The following is a 24,158-nucleotide window of genomic DNA, read 5'->3' on the forward strand; positions in this document are numbered from 1 at the left end:
ACCTTGAGATAATCTATTTCCCCATAATCAAAGTTAAAACAATCAATGCTAATTGTGAATGATAAGTTCAAATTTATATCAATTTAATAAACTTGTTTCCAAATATTCAATAGTCTAAATCAAGCTCAATTTCCTATCTATTTATCTTTATTATACTTTTAATCTAATAGATGTCAATTTACTGAAATAGTTCACATTAAGTTATATATAAAAACAGCAAATGTTTATTAAATTCCAGTGATCATTTACTTCTATTTCAGGTTAAAAAGGGGGAAAATTGTCCAATCAAAAGATAATGTGGTGTCAGATGACTCAAAGTACATGTATATACCAATTAAATACCAATTAATATAACATGCAGCACTTTGTTGCCTTATATGGACTAAGCTATTGATACCTCTACAAAAAATCAATAAAATAAAGTTTATTAATTTTAATCATTTAAACTTCCTTTTTGGGAAAAATTATTATAAATTGGGACAAGAATATGGGGTGGGGAAAATTCTTGGGGTTAAATTGGGGAAAATTTAATCCCCTTTAAAAGGAAAACCCTTTTTAGAAAGTCAAACTTTTAAAAAAAAAAGAAATTTTTACTGAAAATTTTAAAACAAATCATCAAAGGGTTTTAAAGGGTTTTTTTATAAAAATTAAAAAATGAGAATCTTTTAAAAAATTTTGTTTTTTGCCTGCAGTATGCTTAAGGAAAATTTAAAATAAAATAACTTTTACTTTTTTTACAGTATTTTTAGTAATTTTTTTTTTATGCTTATTCCCCGTAAATTTTGGGGTTCTAAAAGTAGATCATTTACAATTTTTAAGGAGTTTTTCCCACAAATTTCTGTTACTAAAGTTTCCATTTTTTTACTTAACACTACCAAATTTATTCTCACATTTTCAGTTTCCACTAACCATCTACATATTCTTCCTCGTCACGATGATAAATATTGTTTACTATTTGTTGTTGTTTTTATAACCAGAAAATCTTTCATCTTTTTAATCAAATTACTTCCCTTCTTGCGCTGATAGTGTAGATTCAAATACTGAAACTCTATGTTGAGTTAATCTTTCAATATTTTTTTTTAAGATGAAGAAAAGTTAAATTTTTTGCTTTAGCATGTTTCCAATGGTGATGTCCCCTTAAATGAAAAACCCTACATTAAAACATACCTTACTTATATATAATGATGTATTGTAAACATTACCTGAGTTATTATAATGCCCTTATTCTCAAACATTTCAAATGCCTTAGACTTCGGTCTCTGCCTAGCTGGTTTATTTAAAACGTCATTGTCCTGGTTATTTAAAGTCTTGGGAAAATTTTCCCTTGATTTTTTTTAAAACCCCGTAAATTTTAACATAACTGAAATTAAATTTAGAAATCTTTGTGAAATTTAATGGGGCATTCTGCAACAAAAAAATTGCAGGGTTTAAAATTTTTTTTCTGATAAGGAAACTTTATTTTGACAAAATATAAAATTTTTTTCTAACAAAAGCGCTTAAAAAAACTTTCTTCAACGCTAAAAATAAATGTAGAATTTTTTTAGGAAAAAAAACAAAACTTAAACAAAAAAAAAGTATAAAAGTAAAACTTGTATCTTTTAGTTTTGAAAAATTTGTTCCAACTAAAACTGGGACTTTCCCTGGCGGGGAATACCCCAGGGATACCATTTTCAAAATCAACATGGCCCTTTAAAAGCTCAAAGCAACCTCCCTTTCCAAATCTGATTACTTAAGGCCCGTGCAATTTCTAAGTTATGTATTCTACATGCTTCAAATGTGAAAATGTCAAAATCAATACATTGCGGACAGGACATTCTTTAGCAATTGAGAAGAAAAGCTTTTTTTTTGTCAAGGTCCCTGTGACCTTGACCTTTGACCCAGTGACCTCAAAATCAATAGGGGTCATCTTATAGTCATGATCAACATCCATGCCAAATATGAAGACTGTGGGGTCAAAGGAATCTTAAGTTAATGGGTGGACAAACTTTTTGAAGTCAAAGTCCCTATGACCTTGACCTTTGATCCAGTGACCTCAAAATCAAAAGGGGTCATCTACTAATCATGATCAACATCCATGCCAAATATGAAGACTGTGGGTCAAAGGAATCTAAAGTTATTGGGCAGACAAACTTTTTGAAGTCAAAGTCCCTGTGACCTTTGACCTGGTGACCTCAAAATCAATAGGGGTCATCTACTAATCATGACTAACCTCCATTCCAAATATGAAGACTGTGGGTCAAAGGAATCTTAAGTTATTGGGCGGACAAGCTTTTTGAAGTCAAGGCCCCTGTGACCTTGACCTTTGACCTGGTGACCTCAAAATCAATAGGGGTCATCTACTAATCATGACTAACCTCCATGCCAAATATGAAGACTGTGGGTCAAAGGAATCTTAAGTAATAGGGCGGAAAAGCTTTTTTGAAGTCAAGGCCCCTGTGACCTTGACCTTTAACCTGGTGACCTCAAAGTCAATAGGGGTCATCTACTAATCATGACTAACCTCCATGCCAAATATGAAGACTGTGGGTCAAAGGAATCTTAAGTTATTGGGCGGACAAGCTTTTTGAAGTCAAGGCCCCTGTGACCTTGACCTTTGACCTCAAAGTCAATAGGGGTCATCTACTAATCATGACTAACCTCCATGCCATGCCAAAAATAATGAAGACTGTGGGTCAAAGGAATCTTAAGTTATTGGGCGGACAAGCTTTTTGAAGTCAAGGCCCCTGTGACCTTGACCTTTGACCTGGTGACCTCAAAATCAATAGGGGTCATCTACTAATCATGACTAACCTCCATGCCAAATATGACGACTGTAGGTCAAAGGAATCTTTAGTTATTGGGCGGACAAGCTTTTTTTTTCACGGCCCCTGTGACCTTGACCTTTGACCTAGTGACCTCAAAATCAATTGGGGTCATCTACTAATCATGACTAACCTCCATGCCAAATATGAAGACTAAGGGTCAAAGGAATCTTAAGTTATTGGGCGGACAAGAAAAAACCGACAGACGGCCGGACAAGCTGATTCCAGTATACCCCCCTTACAACTTTGTTGTGCGGGGGTATAATGATCACCCAAAGAGAGAAGATGTTTTTAAAAAACTGTGTACCTGCAATTTATTGACATTTGTGTCTTGTCTACTGCTTGGTAACTACTCTTTCTTAAAGGCACATTATGCCTCAGAAAATTAGTACATGTATATTTTTTTTTAATCCTTTCGAAAGGTCAAACATGTGTTTAATAATGATTAAATAACAAGTTTACAGCATGTTCAATGTTAAACAACTGAAGACAGTTGCACTGAATGTGCAATAATGTGTCATAAAAGGTAGCAAAATGTAAATGAAATAATATCATGACTTTGATACAAGATACTAATTCACTATAATTATACCAATTGCCAACAGAGAAAAAGAAGCAAAAGATTTACATGGCCAATGAGTAAGTTTGGATAACTGTAACATAATTCCAAAAATAAAGTTTTTGTGAAACAAAAATGAAAGCATATCAGGGGCTCAACTGGCCTTTAAGTAGTCGTTGAACTTATAAAAACTTTTTAACCTCTGATATCTCAAAATCAATTATAAGTGTACATCTACTTTTGTCTTTATTTGGTCAGGTTGGGAATGGAGAAAGTAAACCATGGAACTACTACTAGCAGACAAAATATAACCTTCCTAAAATATAAAATTTAAGCATTCTTTTTGAAGAATCACACCTTAAAGTAATTGTGGTAAAGTGTTTCATTAGAGGAAACTGTGAGATTAAACTAAAACTAATCAAACTCAGAGGTCCATAATAAAAATAGAGTGAAACTTTTGGCCTCACCTTTCGAGATCATTCTGGTTATTACTCTGCACATCAGCTGAAAATATAAAAATATATTGTCATTTCAATACAACTACCAGATTAATATCTTACAAAAGCCAACTCAATATACTCAAACAGTTATGTCTCAATACAGAGAATTAAAACTGAAAGTAAGATGGAGAAAATAACATCATTTTAGTGCAGTAATGGGTTAACTCCATATATAATTTAATAGGATTAACTCGTTATGCATTAACGTGATGATAATTGCTGAAACACAGCAATGAGTCAGCCAGACCTCAAGGAAATATTTGAATATTGCAGAGAGGAATTTAAGTGATGATAATTTCCCAATATCACTTATACAGCAATATTCGTCATAAACAAATATGTTCCTATACATCATAACTTACACTCTACACACTGGAAACTTCTATGTTTCCATTATATATCTGAACAATATTAGACAATGTGTCTGTGGGTTAAAAATAGATTAATAATAATATTTTCAAATTTGAGAGACTTTTATACACCGATATACCACTGACGATGGATAAATCCATTAAAAATATTGAGCCAGTTATAGGGTTAAAGCAATAACGCCATACCTGATTCTGACTGGTCCTCTCTAATGGTTGTATCTATACTAGCATTAAGCAGCGACGACTCATCACCAAATAAATGCCCTATCACAGTTGCTTTTATGGCTTTATCCACAAACCTGAAAAAAAAAAATTTCTTTCAATAAAATAAAAGTATAGTCTTATGATTTGTTCTTCAGTAAATTTTACTACCAGTCTAATTTTTTGATTGTTAATTCAAATCTTCCTGCCGGTGGCAACAGATTCTACCAAAGTGACCAGTGCCGACTGCCCATGGTCTGCACTGTTCGACTATTCAATCAATAAATATTTTGAAACTTTTCCAAATAATGATAAATGATTTTGTACGGATCGAAACATGAACAAGTTCATTTACGATGTTATATTCATCTTGTCTGTATGTCAAATATATTCGGATTACTACAATTATATCAGTATTTCAATATTTCAACTGGATCAAAACTGTTATGTAGTTGAGAAGGCAATAACTCAGTATCAAAGGGCAATGTGAAACCCAGTAATTATCTCTCATTCACGATTCAGCTATTACATCTTATTACATCTTTTAAAATTATATAATTTTCCTGTCTGATATTGGCAAATATGGAATAGGTTGGAAATTTAAAAACATGTTTGATCTCAGATGTTGTATTCAGATATCAATTAAAGGCTTTATGTTAGCCAAGATTACAATTATTTGGTCACAGCTGAACATTCAACTCAATATGCCAGATGTATAAGTTCTACTGTTCTAATGACCTTTTCCAAGAAAGGGCAATACAGAACTTTAAATTCTTTATAAAACAATGTACTTGTATATAGTTCTCACTACTGCAGCTGCCAGCTATAAATAAATTCTTATAAAATATCAAATGAACAAAATTTTTGTCATGTTCAATAACAATCTGCAAATATAAGTCGACTTGTTCCAGAACTTTTTTTTAAAGAAAATAAATAAATAAAAAGACCCGCTGGTACTTTTGAGTTATAATTTCAACATTTAACAATTTTCTAAATAAGTTCATCATATTGACGTCTAGGCTTAATATTTATGTATACACAATTATATAGCCATAGACAACCAACTTAAACAAAAAAAAAAAAATAAAGAAGTTAAAATTCAACAAAACCCTTCTACATCTTCCAAATCCATCCTTACGCCATACAAGGAAAAGAATTTATCACTATTTTTACTATTCCAAAACGGGAAAACGATAACAATGATATCATAATTAGCAATCTAGATGATAGAAATTAATATGCATCACATGCGCAGCACTTGTATAACTATATATATATTTTCAGACAGCAGACGACATCAGTATATATCAATGTGTAAAGCAGACGACACCTAACTAAATCAGAGAGAATTACGGATTCTGTCTATAAAACACCAGAAAGCTTTAATCATTATCACACAGCCTAGACACAAAACTGTCTATTAAAATACTGAAGTCTCCTAAAAATAAACATCTTTATTAAGTCATTATATAAATTATATGAAAATGTAGGTAAAATATTGCAATCTATCACAGTACATCATACTACTGACATTTTTAAAGGTGACTTTTTTCAAAAAAAAAAAAAAAAAAAAAATGAAAAACTGATTCTTTATAAAAAACAAACAAACAAAACTAAGCACACGTCAATAACTTTAAGTATCTCTTTTTATTATTCTGTTAAAATAAATAAAATATGACAAGACAACAAATCAGATATGTAATTTTCATAATCGCATAATTTATAAAATATGCATGTGCACATTAAAAAATCTTTTTTAAAATGCTCTTTTGCAAAAAATAAAAAATAAATAAATAAATAATTAATACTCAATTTTTTTTTTTTCAATATGCTTCAACATATACATAACAATTTAAGAGCATACAATATTACATGTAATTCATACCAATTCATAAACTCTGCAAGCCTCATTGTTATTATCTCTACAATATTCCCCATCTATCCAATAATAATTTTGTTGAATCAGCAAAACCATTTACATTAAAATGTTCATCAACTCATAACTGAGTAGTAATCCATTCACATAAAGTTCTTTTGCTACAATGTTTCTGATCACTTTACTTCTCCCAATTCACATGTTTAGCAACACTAGCATGACCTTTATTGGTTAAAAGTAGAAAGTGATGTAATCCTAAAAGCAGATTTCACAATTCTAAAAATAGAACAGACTCATGTACAACTCCTGCTACATTCCTGTTTCTATATATAGAACTGACAATGGGTGCGGTAAACCATATAAAATACATCCAGCAAAAATATTTGTGGTTGATAAAGGTAATATATCAATCAATAAACTTTGCTAAACACTGAATCACATGCACTTACACTGCTTAATAAAAGTAAACAAAATATTTTAAACAAACTGTAGAGAGATCATGTTTCTATAATGGTTAATTGGCAATTTTTATGAAATTAAATAACAAAATGTTGGAGTATTTCCAAATAAATGAAATATTTGTGTGTTATTATTCTAACCTAATTCAAAAATCATGGAACCCAATGACATTATCATTGTTGGAATTCAATTTGTTTTTTAAGTTTACCAGACATGATTATGTAAACACATATTTTTTATTTCTTATTTTTAGGACCATTTCAATGTTTACAGTTATCATAAATAGATTTGCACGAAATGTCAAACTGAGCTAAACTAGGACACAGATGCCCCACGTTCCATTGTTTTGTCAGTCTATAGATGCAGGGAGAAGCGCATTTCTCTACACATAAAAAAATGCATGAACAGTCAGTCTCATACTGATGAACATGCACCGTAAAATTCCATAATTCATGATGACTGAATGATCAACTTAATTTTCTTATCTAACCTTGGACCTCTGCATGTGTCCTTGAACTTGGCAAAAGGGACCTGAATTTTGCACACAACTATGCTAATGTTAAACATTTTGAAATTTATAATTATTGTTTGTTATCACACCAACATTGTAAAGGTCATAATAATGGTGACTTTCCAGCTTTTCTGGTGCAGGTGTCCCTACATTCATTATTTGAGAGCATTCTGTAAGCTAGCTGGATAAAAATTCTTTAAGTCACAGGCAGGTTTCAACCAAAAGTGGTGAGGGGCAAGTGGTTTGAAGTCAACAACCTTTACAACTTGGCCATGGATACCCCTGCCAATTTATATAAAAATCGTTATGTAGAAGTTTCAATATCAACAAGTGTTTCCTATTGACCTCTGAAATGTGACCTTGACCTTTGACCTGCTTTTTGATGGTGAACATCTGTGTCAAGTAATACTAAGATCTCAAGCATATATTGACCTTGTTATGTTAACATTACTAAATATATTGACTGTGAGCGTTTGTGAAGAAATCCCCCTTTTCAAGACTACAGAATTGCCCATATACATATTTTCATATTTCTTATGTGACATTTGATCATTATCTGTGACCTCAACCTGGCTTTTGTGGGCAACATTGGCCAACACTGGTAAACATTTATGCAAAGTTAACATTAAAATTCCATATATGGAGAAGTTTGTTATGGATACGCTTTTCTTTCTGAAACCTAGAGACCTGGTTCATGTGTGCTATGTTTTGAATATTTGTATCAAGTAATGTTAAAATCAATCTATGCATGTAGAAGATATACTCCTGACAAAATCTGGACATTTCATCTCTTATGACCATATCATTATTGTTTAGTAAATATATTAATTCATCAAATAGTAATTAAATATGTATATATCTTTGCCTCTCAAATTTGACTAAAATATTTGTGGGATAGCCTTCCTTCACCACATAAGGTTAAAATGACCAAATATAGAAGCAGAGCTCCTCATATTATATAAATCTGCCAAAAGCAGATTCTGTATCTATATATACATAGCGAATTTATTTATATAATGATAACCAGTATGTATGTCATTTAAAGATGTTTGTAACTAGGTTATTAAACTCAAAAAATATAAAAACAATCATGCAATGTCCAAAAGCACAAAATAGGATACAACCTAGAGATCATTGAGAAATTCTCGGACAAGGGATGATATTTTGAAGTCATTTACCTTATTTGTTTTGTTTTGTTTTACAGTACACCAACACAATTTAGGTCATATGGCGCCAAAACAGGAAAGATGATTTTGGCTTAAACCTTGAGTGTAACAAAGTTAAGGCAACACCAATGGTCAAAACCAACATACCAGTTGGAGCTAAGAGATGCTTAGACTCCAGTAATTCAAACCCATTAAAAGGCCTCTTACTATCACGCAGGGAGAAACGATGGCTGCAATTCTGATGCCTCAACACTTAAACGCAACCCCTGAGTCACAAGGGGTCATTCTCCATAATACTATGATGACTCAAACATCTAAGCCAAGATACTGTAGTGACAACATCCCAGTAAAACACCAATTTGACAACAAGGCAAAATCATGCAATTTGTTTTCCAAACTATTTAAAGCTCTTGTATTAGTTCTATGACACATTTTGAATATCTATATAATTCAACCTTAATTCAATCTCTATGCTGCACATACCCATGTGACCAGTGCAGACCAAGATCTGCCTACACATCTGCCTAATCTTGGTATTTAAACGTAAAATATTTTTGAAATTTTCATAAAAACTAGATTTATTTTTTGCCGCAGAAATTAACAAGGAAAATCTAAACTTTAGCTACATTTTATTGTTATAATTAGGCTGAAAACAATCCTCCAAAATTCCTCAAGAAATAACCAAGTCAGAAATTCAGCAAAATGACCAAAACCCAAAGCCTACAGTATCCGCCTTATAATCAAATAAAGTTTGAAATGATTCAACAAAGAGTAGGACTAAAATAAAATCAAATCTAATATAAGCACGATACTGACACATTAAAACATTGCACATGCCTGTTACAACACCATTACTTTACAAATATAAAACTCATACTCACTCTGAGGTTCGTGCAGATGGCACTGGGGACTCCACTAAACTGAAACCACTGTCACTGTAATTAAAACATCAAATATTATCAGTCCATTATATATCATAACATCAAATATAATGTAAAATGGATTTCAATTAAATTATTTCACTTAAATGTTACTTAAATTGGACAGGGACTGAAATTCAGAATTTAAAGCTATTGATCCTTCAAATTATAAATAAAACAAAAATCAAATAATATATGTTTCCGATACTTTTATCTTGATAAAGGGAGATAATGTTTATAGGAATAGCAAGAGGAGTAATTTCCCTTGCTAAAAACTGAACATTACAGAGTAGAAGTAAACCAATATCCAATATATACAAGCTTCATATTTTGGAAACTTAGGAACAAGTGGTTACTACAAAATCGCTTTTGATATGGTTACAAATGGGTTTACGTCAGTGACTATAGGGATAAACATAATGGGGAATAATGGGGAAAAAATAATTATCTTATATAACCTGTCTAGATGGAATGGGGATAATCTTCCAGTCATTTCATCATCACTAAAGTTAGGACTACTGTAAGAGTGAGAGTAACGTCCCTTGGAGGAAATGGAACTTTCACTATGGTCAGGTTCCTCTATATCTGGTACATGGAACCCGTCTTGACTCTTCATCTTACTCTGAAATCATCAAAAACTTTAAATTAGACAACTATATTAATTCATATATTTATAAGACAATAGTCATTATTCATACATTATCATTTTATTTTTTTTGATTGTACATTGTATTTTAAGCCACATCGGTCATTTAGTGACTCTCTGACTTAACTGGTGGACACAGACCTTCTCTCAGGTGCTCAGCACAAACAGGAACCAGAGTATAACCACTTGCCGAAGCTAGCTGAATAATTTCCTTATATGAAAGAATTCCATCTTGTCCCTTGCAAGATTTAAACCTACAGCAAAGACAGACAAGTGCTTCAAATTAACAGAGACATGGACTCTTTTGCCTAAATAAATTCATCATTTAAATGTATGATATATTTTCCTTTACTACAATATATAAGATTAAGAAACAAAACATAATAAGCAGACATAAGTTTCAAAGCTGAAAATAAACAAGAGTACTGGTCAACATCTACAGGGGGATCTTAATACCAACAACAATCACATTGGTGTGGGAAGTGAAGTGTTTTTCAAAGAAAACATTTTTTTAGCACAGAATTTGATTTAAATTTCATATTTGACCTTTACAGTCACAGTCATTTAAAGATCAAGGTTTAAAAATAACAAAGTTATAACCAGTTATATCAAAATATTAAGTATATTTTAGAAATTTCACCTTTAAGGTCAATTTATTTACTAGTCAAATTCAAGTTCAGTCTAGTTAACGTCTTCAAGGCAATTTATTAAGAATAAAATAATTATTAACAATGTTAAAAATTCTGGACGGCAAGGAAACCATGATTAAGCACTTAGCTTTAATTTTTCAGCTGAAATGAAAGAATGTAATGTACAAATCATCTTCTAAATTTATTTATTTTTATGAAATGGAAAAGGACATATACATATAACATTTCAGTACATGCTACTTTATTAGGTGCACCATAAATAATGTCAAAATAAAATTTCTAAAACAGACAACATTTCACTTAATTTGGTCCTAAACATAGTAAAGTGACAAGCCAACAAAATGTTTCATAAATTTTCCAGTGTTCGAAATTAGCAGTAGTCCTATAGCCTCTGACTACCAACTTTTCAAAGTAACAAGCCCGATCAGGCTACTGTATTTTCAGAGGCAATATATAAACAACTGTTTTGAACAAATGAATTGTGCTAGTGAAATGTCTTTTGGGCTAGTGAATATTCCAATCTGGTAGTCCGACCAGCCTAGTTGATTCAAATCCGAATTTCTTACACTGATTTTCAGCAAATTTCTCCAGATTTTAGATTACTATAATTCATTTTGTACTTTAATGATTCTCTCTCTACCTCTATATATCACAAAAATATTTATTCCTCGGCATCAAAATAATCTAGAAATTAGCTTTCTTATTGTACAAAACACATTTTCTTATTGGCAAATTTACAAGGACAAACTTGTTATCTCCTTCCATATTGAAAGAAAATAATATCATTTCCAAGAACGCTTCCTTGAAAATGATTTACCAGTGTTCATTCCTAGAATGTAGACACTATGAATCTCGGTGAACTTTCCAAAGTGCGCAAAAATAAAAAATATATCTGGCAACAAACAATGCCGATATCTGCGGTATGTGCAACACTTCAACAGGTGTTTAACAGTTGGAACATTATTCTCACATGATTTAAAACACTGCCAAAATAATCAAGTACACACAACTTGTTACAACACAAACATGGATCAGAAGTACAAGGATGCACTTTATTTATGTATCAAATAATCTGGCAGCATCTCTGCGAAATAAATTAAATATCAAAAGCTTTTTATAAACTAAGCAAGATAATATATATTAAGATGAGAAAGCATGCATCCTGATTAATTACATGTACATTCTAATAAAGATACATAAATATTGTAACATTTCCATATTTTGATTATGACTTAATGATCAAAATATTGCATCTAATTTTATTAAAACATTTGTAATGTATGATAAAAGAATTTCTTTGATTATCACTCAATTAATGCCCTTAAGTTATGAGAATCAGAGATTAATAGAGCTATTGATTTTGCTTAATCTAACAGTGCTACTTTAAATATAATAGAGTAAGTTCTTCGAATGCATATCAAAATTGCTTTTACATTTTTATGACAATTTTATAAGAACTGCATAAGAACAGAGTTGTTAATAGGAATAGAACTATAGGAATTGTGCTAAAAGCATCCCCCCCCAAAAAAAATAAATAAAAAAATCCCACTTCATAAAAAATGTCTGTGCATTGTAATGGTTTTACTTTTTTTATAATTATCCTCCCTCAAAATCTATCAGCATTATTCTATTAAATTATATGTCAGAAATCAAACTTGCACTGTTCATCAATTCTGAAACAGTACCATTTTTCCTATAAATAATTCCAGCAACATTTCTATAATAGTCAATGTATTAATTTCCTACATAATTACAAATAAATTGTCTGCATCATTTTTCTCTAGCTGAGATCTGTAACAATAACCCCCTATATTGTCACCTTAGTGCAATAACTGGTTAACTCCTATTAGATTAAGAAAGACTTAACCCCGTTACTGCACAAAGATGACAAATTATACTGTTCTATATAACCAAAGATGGCCATATAAAATTATCATTACATTATCCACTGTTAATATTATACATTCAACAGTATACTGCCAATTCTTTCTCGGAAATTGCAATCTCATTTTCCATTCCCAACTTCATTAATTGACATTTCTCTGTTCTAATGTTTGATCTAATGACACCATTACTGATCAGGCTTTCTCAGGAAATAAAAGGAAAAAGAAATGTTCATTAAAACCATTGCCTGGTTCAGACAGAGCCTGCAGAGTTTGGGTTATATAAACGTAAGTAATGTCTAGATTTAGGATGTAACTTGACATATATCACTGCAAGACATACAATGTTATTAGGTACTATATGATGACCTTTACATTGTCATAATTGTGAGACACATTGAGTTTATAGTCTGAGATTCCTTCATAAAATTCCTAAGCAACATCTGCCTCCTGGAACTGAAAAGTAGTTAAAAGTTTCTTATGCATGCATATTTTCCTATTTAACAAGCTAAAGCACAGTCGGCAATGCGTTGAATAGTGCAAGGATGTCATGAAAGTCATAAGTCTCCAAACTACTAATTTTAGTTTAGTGCGCAAACTACTAATTTAGAAATTTATTAATCCTGATTTTATTATCGGACTGTCCCCACACAACGGGGCAAACCAGGCGTGGGAACTGATGTTCCTTTCTAATCCTGTAGTATTAAATGCTACACATCAGCATTAGAATTATGGTAACCTATCCAAACTTACATCATTTTTTCGAAGTATTCAATTAATGATTCTTCATTCCTTTATTGTATTATTAACAGGATAAATCTTGAAAACTAATAATTTGCTTTGCTCAGATTGTAAATATCACGGAGGAGTTCAAAATAAATGCAAAAAGAAATGCAATCAATGGCGAGTGATGAACAGCCAATACTATGTTACAATTTTATAAACAAGCAATTATCATAGTATTGCAAGCAATCCATAAGTCCCCTACCGGTAAGAGCCCAAGCAACATTCTAAAGGGCCATTGGCCATTCACTTATGTTCCTATTTTAAGTAAATTTGTTGAAAAAGTTCTTTAAAAGTGATCACAGGAAACAGTTTTTATGTACAGACAGACGGACTGAAGGACACTCTAAAGTTATTTTTTAAACATCCCTGTTATCAAAATAAAATATTTTTAAAATCCTACCATGATTGAAGAAGTTGGAGTAAAAATTACCAATTTCTCAAAAAAAAGTCTAAGTTCAAAAGGGGCATAATTCTGGAAATAGTCTTAGTAGAGTATTGAACACTCACAAATGTTGAGTGATAATAAGAAACATTTATATGAAGTTTGAAGTAGATACATTCAGAAAAAGAAGTTATTAAAAAAAAAATGTTTTTTTCATGAAAATTTTAAGTTCAAGGGAGGTAATTTTGATAAATTTTGCGCTAGAGTTGTAAACCTTGTCACATATGATGTGGTTGATGACAAGCAACTTATATTTAAAGTTTGAAGAAAATACCTTAAGAAATAAAGAACTTATAGTGAAAAAACTTAAAAACTAGAATCAGAAATCTTGAAATTCAGTCTATTTGTTGCCATAGCAACCAGAATTTTCAACATAGGAAGATAAGAAAAGGATGTGCATTATTTCCATACTGCCATCTACCCATATGTCAAGTTTCATAAACATATTTTCAGTACTTTTTGTGTTATCACTGGATCCAGGTTATGTGTACAATTTGCCATATTTTCAGTCTATTTGTTGCCATAGCAACCAGAATTTTCAACATAGGAAGAAAAGAAAAAGACGTGCATAATCTCCATACTGCCATCCATCCATATATCAAGTTTCATTAAAATATTTTCAGTACTTTTTGCGTTATCGCGGGATCCAGTTTTGTGGACGGACGGACTGACGGACGGACAGACGGACGGAGGGTAAACCTAAAGTCCCCTCCGGTAAACCGGTAGGGGACTAATAACTGAATATTAGAGCATTCATTTAAAGTTCAAGTCAATACCTATGTAACTGAGTGCATGTGAAATGTAATAAGATGTATGTTGATTTTCATGGATTGTAAAACACCTTTTCTGTGACTATTCTCAATTCTTAGTCTAACTGTTACTAACACACAAGCTTGACAATTGTCCTTTGTAAGCCAAGAGAAAAAAGTTTAGAAAGATGTAAATAGTGCATGTGTTTGAGATGATGTTTTATTTCAAAGAAAAGATAATGCTATACAGAAAGCAGGGGAATCTAAGACAGCATACAAACTATACTGACAAGCTTCACTGATATAGCAACAGCTTATTAAAGCTACATCTGTGATAAGATAGACTCTAAACAAAATAATAATAAATCCTGCAATAAGCCAAACTCTGAACCTAAGCATCAGCATTCTTACTTTCAGCAAATCAAAATTATAACATTACAAGCTTAAATTGAAAAAGTAAAACAAAAATACACTTACAGATTCACGAAATGCCTAATTTATAAAAGCAAAATTACAATTAAATGAATACCAGATACCCCGAAAAGTCTAGAAGTGTTCTATTGAAACTGCAGATGACTCATATCATTAGAAGTTAAATCAAGACTATAAATAGTTGTATTTAATTTAGTTAAATTAAAAAAAAATCATTAGTGAATCATTAAATTCAGTTTTTCAAAACTTTTCAAAAGAATGTGTGTGTGCAAACTCAGACAGAAAATCCCAGGATTTGATGATTTTAATCAAAGACTGCCACATTTAGTATACATGTTAAATAAAGGGGAGGAGCCAAAGCCACACAGCGCTTATCTTACCTTTCTTGGAACTGGAGTGGGTTTGGAGTTTACCTCAACAGTCTCCTCTGGTGTGAACTTTGGAGGGGGAGGTCGGGGCGGGACTATATTGTGCTTTTTCCTCTCCTAGTTATGTACGTAAGAACAAAACAATATCAAAATGCTTGAAAAAAAACTTTGTGATATCAAGGAGTATCTGACTTAAAAATCTGAAGACATTAAAATTTTGATAGATTATAAACAAAAGCTTTCTAATCCATTTTCCAACTGCTTTGTCAAAGGTAAAAGTTTATATCTACTATATTTACCAAGTCAAGTTAAAACTGAATTTCATAATTTATTTCCCTAGAAATAGCCAAAACGTTAACTCAAAAGAACTGTTAGGATAAAATGCCTTGTGGAGATAGATTACCAGTTCCCATTGTAAAGGTGAACAGATAATCTAAGTTTATATTAAATCTTTTGACAATTTGTTAGAGAAAGACCTGAAGATAAAATTATTTTTTTTAATCTTGAGCTATTTCATAAACCTTTTGAAAATTTTATCAATGCAATAACACTAGAAATTCTATTTAACATCTTAAATGGGAATCTTCTCTAAAAATTGAAGATCATTTTTTTTTGTAATTAATTTCTAACACACCACATTAAGGGGGATAATTGCTTTGCACATTTTATTACCCAGACATACATTCATCAATTAACCTCATTGTAATAAATTTCCATTGCAAAACAGCTCTTTTGCATCGTGAAAATTTAATTTCTGTGTGTGTGTTTTTTTTAAAGCATAATTATCTTTTGCTATGTGTTTACCTGCAAATTTTCCTGAATTATTTAAATGAATGGCAAGTCAGACAAATAAAGCTTCTATTCTACAAAATAATAATATTATCTCACCACAAACAAAACAATTTACTGTGAAGTCATTAGTAATTAATCTACAGTGTCTTAAAACATTATTTATTAAACATTCACTTTGAGATATTACCAGTTGTCTGGTAAAACCATTTTTAAACCAAGACAAGTGATATTCAGAATAAAGTAATTTAACATTCTGATAGATATTAAGGCTTCTGTTTCTGAACATTTAATCTGCTTTATCTGTGCTTATGGATTTGCAAAGTTTTAAATTTAGAACAGTCCATCTGAAGTATAAGGGATTTTCACAAACAAGCTACAAATAAAAGTATAAAACCTGGTCAGACGGCATGGAAGTGCAGGTTGGTCTAGCTCTATACAGGTGGCAAAGGTTAATCACATCCAAGCCTCTGCAGGCCAAATGTTAAATTCACTCTGATAAATTTAAATTTATTTCACAAAGATGAAGCTTTCTTTTTATAACACTGTCTATGTTTAAACCTATAAAATTTTCTTTATACATAGATAATCATCATTGTCTATGTATAACAGTCATAAGAGAGGTAGGCAGTATTCAGAGATAGATCTATAATTTTGTTATAATATTGTGCACTCTGTTACAAAGACCTAAATCTTCTTTTTAAAGAATCTTCACTAGCTGTTTTTACTTTGTAAAATTTCCAACTTAAAACAAAAACATTACAATTTATTTATTCATTTATGAAATTTGCCTGGAGCCTCACTACATTGCTTATCAAATTCTTGGCAGATTAATTGTTCAGACGATATTTTTTATTTATTTGTTTATCAATAATTAGCAATTAATATTGCCTAGTAACTTCACAGTAAAGAAAATAAACATATTAACATAATATAACATAAAAATTCTATTACATATTAACTATGTAATCTTTTATTAAGAAACATTAAAACTATTTTTACTGATTCGAAAATTCTTACTTTTATCATTTTCTCAACTTGCTAACTGAGAAACAGCCAGTGTTTGTTTTTGAAAGATATTTTTTAATGCTTTTTCGTTCTTCCTCATGTATATCTATATACCTTTTATTCTAGACCATGTAAATACTTTTAGATATGAATCAGTCTTACTATACAGAAAATTTCAAATCATGTATAAGGAACATGAAATGTTAAATTTCCATTGTTTTCCTTAACTACTTCAAAACATTCACTTAGGAGTTGTGCAAGTTTTTAAGTGTCTAGGGGTGAGGTATTTGCTTTGGTAATATTGTACAAATGTCTTGACTGCATATAGCAGTAAATTATAAATAGAATGTATATAAAGGTGTAACGTCTGCCACTCCTCAATAATCAACCAGAGACTTGATTTCAAAATAAAGTGATTATAAAACTTCAAACTACAATAAAATGTAGACATTATTAAAATTGCAGAATTTTTTGCGAGATTTGTTTACTGTTTACATGTTTTATATACATGTGTATATATTTCCCCTCAAAATTCTTATGAATGAAAATTCTGCACATTTTTTTTTGAAGTAAAAAGTACCCTAATAAAAAAGTTTTGTATTATTGATTTAAGTATCTTTCTCTAAGTAAATACAAGAGAACTTTGGTCAGCATCAAAAATCAGTTTCAGTATCAGTGATTAAACATTAAACATACTTTTACTTTTTCAGCATAAAATTACTTGTTTCTGAAATGGTCCAAAGTGTACCAGGAAGGTAAGAGACTATTAAACAACTTTAAAAAAAAATTTGCATAAAATTCTAAACAAGGAAGTTTAAGACATGTATTTTGTATGCACTTTAAGCTTGCTAGAAGCTATCTTATCACGAATTAGAAGTGCTTCAAGTAGTATAAGTGCTTTTCATATACACTGAATATTATGTTTGACAGATAAATTATGCAACAACACACATGTATATTATTATATATGCATTTCCATGAAGAATTTTATCTATGTTTACATTTCTATCAGAAAATTTTGTCTTTTTATTTTCCCCCCAAATAAAACCTGTTTCATTCATGAAGATCTTACCATTAGTTCACTTCATTAAATTAATTAGTATTGGAGTTTGATGAGGAAACAGGGTTGTGGCCTGAAACTCATGATCTCTTCAGGTTGTGAGGCAGAAGTAACTAAACCAATGACCGTCAGAAGTAACTATTAAACACCTTAATGATCAGGCCATCATTAACTGATTCTTTGTAGAATGTGTATAAGGCCAAAAATTTATTTGTAAATTACTAAATAAACATGCTCCATTGGTATAACTTTCTATTAACTATGAAAATATACAGTAACATTTTTGGTGTATAGTAACAGTTTTTTGAATTGGCACCAAAAATTTAGAGCTGGTAGAAAAGTTGCAAATTTTTTTAACAAGTTCTGAGTGGATGTTTCTGAGATGAAAATATGACAATGAATCCAGATTAAATAACAACCTAACTCAAACCTAATTTCTTGTATTTCACCTCTTTTTGGAATGTATGCTATGACAGAAAATGTACTCATTTCTCCTACAGATTTAAGAATACACCATTAACCAAAAGTTTGTCTTTTAATGTATATCATTGTCAAGTAAAATCTCTTTCTAGACTTATTCTATTAATCAACATGCACTTTGTTAAGACAATATCATTCATCACTTTTAAAGCCTGTAATTGCTCTGTCTTGTACATAAATGGATTTATTTCTTTCTCTAAATATTTTTGTAAGATTCATTCATCAAACCAAAGATAATTAAGGTTAACAGGCAAATTTCCGACGACTGAAAATGTTAGAAGACCTAATTTGTAGATTTTTGATCATGATGTAAAAAATTTTCTTAAAATATCAATACTATTGAAAACCATCCAAATGTCTCCCTAACTTGAATTTTTGTTCTTCTAAAAGTTATACTTGGGGACTATAAAGTAAAGAAGTAAAATATTAATTATTTTATGGTGTATTATTATACACATATATCCTTCTCCAGCTCGAGCTACTATTAATAAACTAGAAATGTGTCATCATGCCACGGATGCCCCCGCATGCAGCCAAAATTTCAGATGTTATAATATTTAGTTCCAAATTTGATTGCACAAATTATTGTTTTCATTTTAAGTTCAAAGCCCTTAAAACTTTTCAACGTTTACACAAACCATTTTCATACAATGTTCAAGGCACTGAAATTATTCAGTCTTAACCTTTTGAAAATAGCATATTTCATATTTGTAGCCAAAATAATGGCTACATACATTTCCACAAAAGTATGAGTGCTGAAACTGAAAGTTCAAAATTTTTCCAACATTCAAGAAAGATAAGTTTGTCCAAAATCATTGAACCACGACCAAATTCAAACTTAAACTGCTTATTCCTAAGATGTATCTATATTATTTTCAAAGTGAAAGGGACATAACTCTGCCAAAAAATCATCGAACCATGACCAAATTCCAACTTGACCTGCCCATTCCTTTGACATATCCATATGTCAAATTTGAGTTGAATATGTAACACTGTTGGGTAGATAATGAACAGAAACTGTAAATTTCATATTATTTTCAAAGTGAAAGGGACATAACTCTGCCAAAAAATCATCGAACCATGACCAAATTCCAACTTGACCTGCCCATTCCTTTGACATATCCATATGTCAAATTTGAGTTGAATATGTAACACTGTTGGGTAGATAATGAACAGAAACTGTAAATTTCATATTATTTTCAAAGTAAAAGGGGCATTACTCTGCCAAAAATCATTGAACCATGACCAAATTCGAACTTGGCCTGGGCATTCCAAAAACATATCCATATGTGAAATTTGAGTTGAATGTGTTGTACTGTTGGGGAGATAATAAACAGAAACTGAAAATTTCATATTATTTTCAAAGTAAAAGGAGCATAACTCTGCCAAAAATCATCGAACCATGACCAAATTCAAACTTGACCTGTATTTTCTCATGACATATCCATATGTCAAATTTGAGTTGAATGTGTTGTACCGTTGGGGAGATAATGAACGGAAACTGAAAATTTCATATTATTTTCAAAGTAAAAGGGGCATAACTCTGCCAAAAATCATCGAACCATGACCAAATTCAAACTTGACCTGTATTTTCTCATGACATATCCATATGTCAAATTTGATTTGAATGTGTTGTACCGTTGGGGAGATAATGAACGGAAACTGAAAAATTTCATATTATTTTCAAAGTAAAAGGGGCATAACTCTGCCAAAAATCATCGAACCATGACCAAAATTCAAACTTGACCTGTATTTTCTCATGACATATCCATATGTCAAATTTGATTTGAATGTGTTGTACCGTTGGGGAGATAATGAACGGAAACTGAAAATTTCATATTATTTTCAAAGTAAAAGGGGCATAACTCTGCCAAAAATCATCGAACCGTGACCAAATTCGAACTTGACCTGTATTTTCTCATGACATATCCATATGTCAAATTTGATTTGAATGTGTTGTACCGTTGGGGAGATAATGAACGGAAACTGAAAATTTCATATTATTTTCAAAGTACAAGGGGCATAACTCTGCCAAAAATCATCGAACCATGACCAAATTCGAACTTGACCTGTATTTTCTCATGACATATCCATATGCCAAATTTGAGTTGAATATGTGCAACCGTTACTAAGATAATGAACGGAAACTGATGATGACGGAATGACAGAATGACGGAAGGACGGAATGACGGAAGGACGGAAGGACGGAATGACGGAAGGACGGAACAGGGTAACACTATATGCCCCGGCCATTACATGGCGGGGGCATAAAAAAACCTTCAGCCTCGTAAACAAACATAAATCTTAGCGTACCATTCCCATTCCATGATATATGATTATCTATTTGTTATGATGTCACTCCATGATCGTACATAAATCACATGTTGAACTTACCCAATAAACTGCAGGTGGGTCCTCCCCCGCCTCCTTGAACAGGTTGTTGTATTCTATGATAAATCTATACACAATCTGATTGGTCGAACCTTGGTCCTTTAACGCTATAAACCCTTTACCACACCTAAAATATTCAGAATGTTTCGATAAATAAGATTTGACAACACATAAAATATTCAGATTTGTTTAATAATTAATCCTTACTTGCAATAATGGTGTAAACAATAAAATCCATTTCTATGCTGCAGGTTACAGTACATTATTTAATTTGTTATTAAACAAGAAGACTATAATGGATAAACTCACTCTTCTGGAATCTCAAAATATTAAAGATTTATTTAAAGATTTCTTATACTATCTATGAAAATGGACAATTGGGAATTAATTATACATAAACTTCCCTTAAAATTATCAGAAATTATTTTATTAATTTTCAAAAAAACAACATGTGGCTTTTTGGTTCGGAAAATACATTGTGGTAAGAACAGGAAAAAAAACCTGAAATCAAACATCAAAAACTGCTACTGTAACATAGCCACCACATATTGAATCAAGTTTTCAATTTAACAATTGCAAGTTATACAGAAGAGGCAATTCATAGTGACAGCTTTTTGTCTTTAAGTCAATTAAATTTATTAACAAGCTGAGCTAAGTCAGCTGCTGTTAAGTCATGATTAATGTGCAGTGTCATTGTAGGGGAATATATACCAATCCAAGGGGAATGTAATTATAGCAACCTTGGGCAAGGAAAAACAACCAGTTTATTCACTGTTAAATATAGAGAAAAAATCAGTGGTTTTACAGATATCTAGCAAACATACAGTTCTACATAACTTTCAAGTCTATTCTGTAGAAAACATAAATCAAAATAAACCTGAATATATTAGGTCCAAACACGATAGCCAAAGCCATGGGGCTCATCTTATTCTCTGACTCATTACATGATACAATGACCAAGAACCGGATGATGTGTTTCAACAGGTCGTAATGTTCCTCCGGTAAATCTTGCAGTAATACTTTCAACAATGGCACACAATCTTTCGAGTTCCGCTGATGCTCTGAAAATACAAAAAAGTGCAATTTTAAGACTGCAAGCGATTTCCTGAAGCCATAAATGCTTAAACAAAAATTTGTGAAGTCTTTGATACCAGATGTAAAGCAAGAACAGGCTCCAAACTGTTTGCTTGATGTAATTCAAATTGTTCATTGTGATTACCCTAAAATTGATAAAAAACTGTTTCAATATGGAACTATATTTGTGATATGAGGCTAATGTTAGGGTACTTTAACAATGGATAACAGGAAAGGACCTCTGAGATAAAGATGTTTTTTCCCAATCATTGACATTTAAGGAAAATATTTTTCTTACCCCGAAAAAAAAGAGGATGGAATATATACATAGCAATGTCTTATTTGACATTTAGAACTGTTTTATTTTTGAACTTTCAGAACAAACAAAACTGTTGGAAAATGTTAAGGGTTAATATTTTCATGTTATTTCAATGTTGCCAAAAACCTATCCAGACTTCCTATATTTTTTTTCTACATATTCTGATGAAATGCAGACATTGCAAGAAAAACAAATTAGTTAATGTTACAGACTAAATACAATTTTTGCTCAGTTGTATACAATAGATAACCAATTACTACATCTATTATATCTCAAGGGTTAAATTCATCAAGTCTAGAAAAACAAATGGCAGAAAGCAGAAAAATATTACAATAATACTTTATTTTCAACATATTTTGTTCAGCAAGTTCTTAGTTTTATGTCTTTATGCAATTTGATAAATATTTTTTTCAATTACAGTTTTTGTTCATCTGGGTCCCCTCCCCCTTACCTAATCAAAAAACAAAACAAGAGGGCCATGATGGCCCTGAGGTCGCTCACCTGTATATAGGCCCCCCCAACCCCCACCCCCCAACGTTGCAGGGTCAATTTAACCCAAGGGCTTTTATTTGCACAAACTTGGTAGACACACATAAGAAGATGTTTCATGCTAAACATCTAAGCTCTAGCTCATTGGGCTTTTTAAAAGAAGATTTTTTTAAAGTTTTTACTATACACATATAGTTAAAAACAATGACACCCCTGGGGCCGGGCCAGTTTTGACCCCAGGGCTTTTATTTGAACAAACTTTGTAGACACTTACTAGAAGATGTTTCATGCTTAATATCTAAACTCTAGCTATTTGGGTTTTTTCAAAGAAGATTTCAAGTTTTTGCTATACACATATAAAGAAAATCAATGACCCCCGGGGCGGGGCCAATTTTGACCCCAGGTCTTTTATTTGAACAAACTTTGTAGACACTCACTAAAAGACGTTTCATGCTTAATATCTTAACTCTAGCTATTTGGGTTTTTTCAAAAAAGATTTTTTAAGTTTTTGCTATACACATATAAGGAAAATCAATGACCCCCAGGGCGGTGCCAATTTTGACCCCAAGGCTTTTATTTGAACAAACTTGTTAGACACCTATTAGAACATGTTTGATGCTAAATATCTTAGCCATAGCTCTTTGAGTTCTTTAAAAGAAGATTTTTTAAGTTTTTACTATATGCATGTAGGGAAAATCAATGACCCCCCGGGGCAGGGCCAATTTTGACCCCAGGGCTTTTATTTGAACAAACTTGGTAGACACTTATTAGAACATGTTTCATGCTAAATATCTTAGCTCTAACTCTTTTGGTTCTTTAAAAGAAGATTTTTTAAGTTTTTACTATATGCATATAGGGAAAATCAATGACCCCCTGGGGCGGGGCCAATTTTGACCCCAGGGCTTTTATTTGAACAAACTTGGTAGACACCCATTAGAACATGTTTGATGCTCAATATCTTAGCCATAGCTCTTTGAGTTCTTTAAAAGAAGATTTTTTAAGTTTTTACTATATGCATATAGGGAAAATCAATGACCCCCCGGGGCGGGACCAATTTTGACCCCAGGGCTTTTATTTGAACAAACTTGGTAGACACCCATTAGAACATGTTTGATGCTCAATATCTTAGCCATAGCTCTTTGAGTTCTTTAAAAGAAGATTTTTTAAGTTTTTACTATATGCATATAGGGAAAATCAATGACCCCCCGGGGCGGGGCCAATTTTGACC

General features: G+C 31.5%; 1 protein-coding gene across 1 annotated transcript in view; it reads right to left on the minus strand.

Annotated features, from left to right (window-relative positions):
- Positions 1–24,158, minus strand: part of LOC132734816 (protein FAM13A-like) — an 87,397-nt gene that overhangs the window by 25,827 nt on the left and 37,412 nt on the right. The window contains exons 5-13 of the mRNA XM_060721669.1: positions 21,926–22,109; positions 21,052–21,175; positions 15,333–15,437; positions 14,998–15,012; positions 9,823–9,986; positions 9,326–9,379; positions 4,418–4,530; positions 3,828–3,864; positions 1,203–1,323 (exon numbers count right to left, since the gene is read on the minus strand). Of these exons, the coding sequence (XP_060577652.1) occupies positions 1,203–1,323; positions 3,828–3,864; positions 4,418–4,530; positions 9,326–9,379; positions 9,823–9,986; positions 14,998–15,012; positions 15,333–15,437; positions 21,052–21,175; positions 21,926–22,109 (917 nt within the window). The remainder of the gene's footprint in view (positions 1–1,202; positions 1,324–3,827; positions 3,865–4,417; positions 4,531–9,325; positions 9,380–9,822; positions 9,987–14,997; positions 15,013–15,332; positions 15,438–21,051; positions 21,176–21,925; positions 22,110–24,158) is intronic.

Source organism: Ruditapes philippinarum, unplaced genomic scaffold (assembly GCF_026571515.1).
Source record: "Ruditapes philippinarum isolate M1 unplaced genomic scaffold, ASM2657151v2 ctg39_1_1_1_1, whole genome shotgun sequence".
Lineage (NCBI taxonomy): Eukaryota > Metazoa > Mollusca > Bivalvia > Venerida > Veneridae > Ruditapes > Ruditapes philippinarum.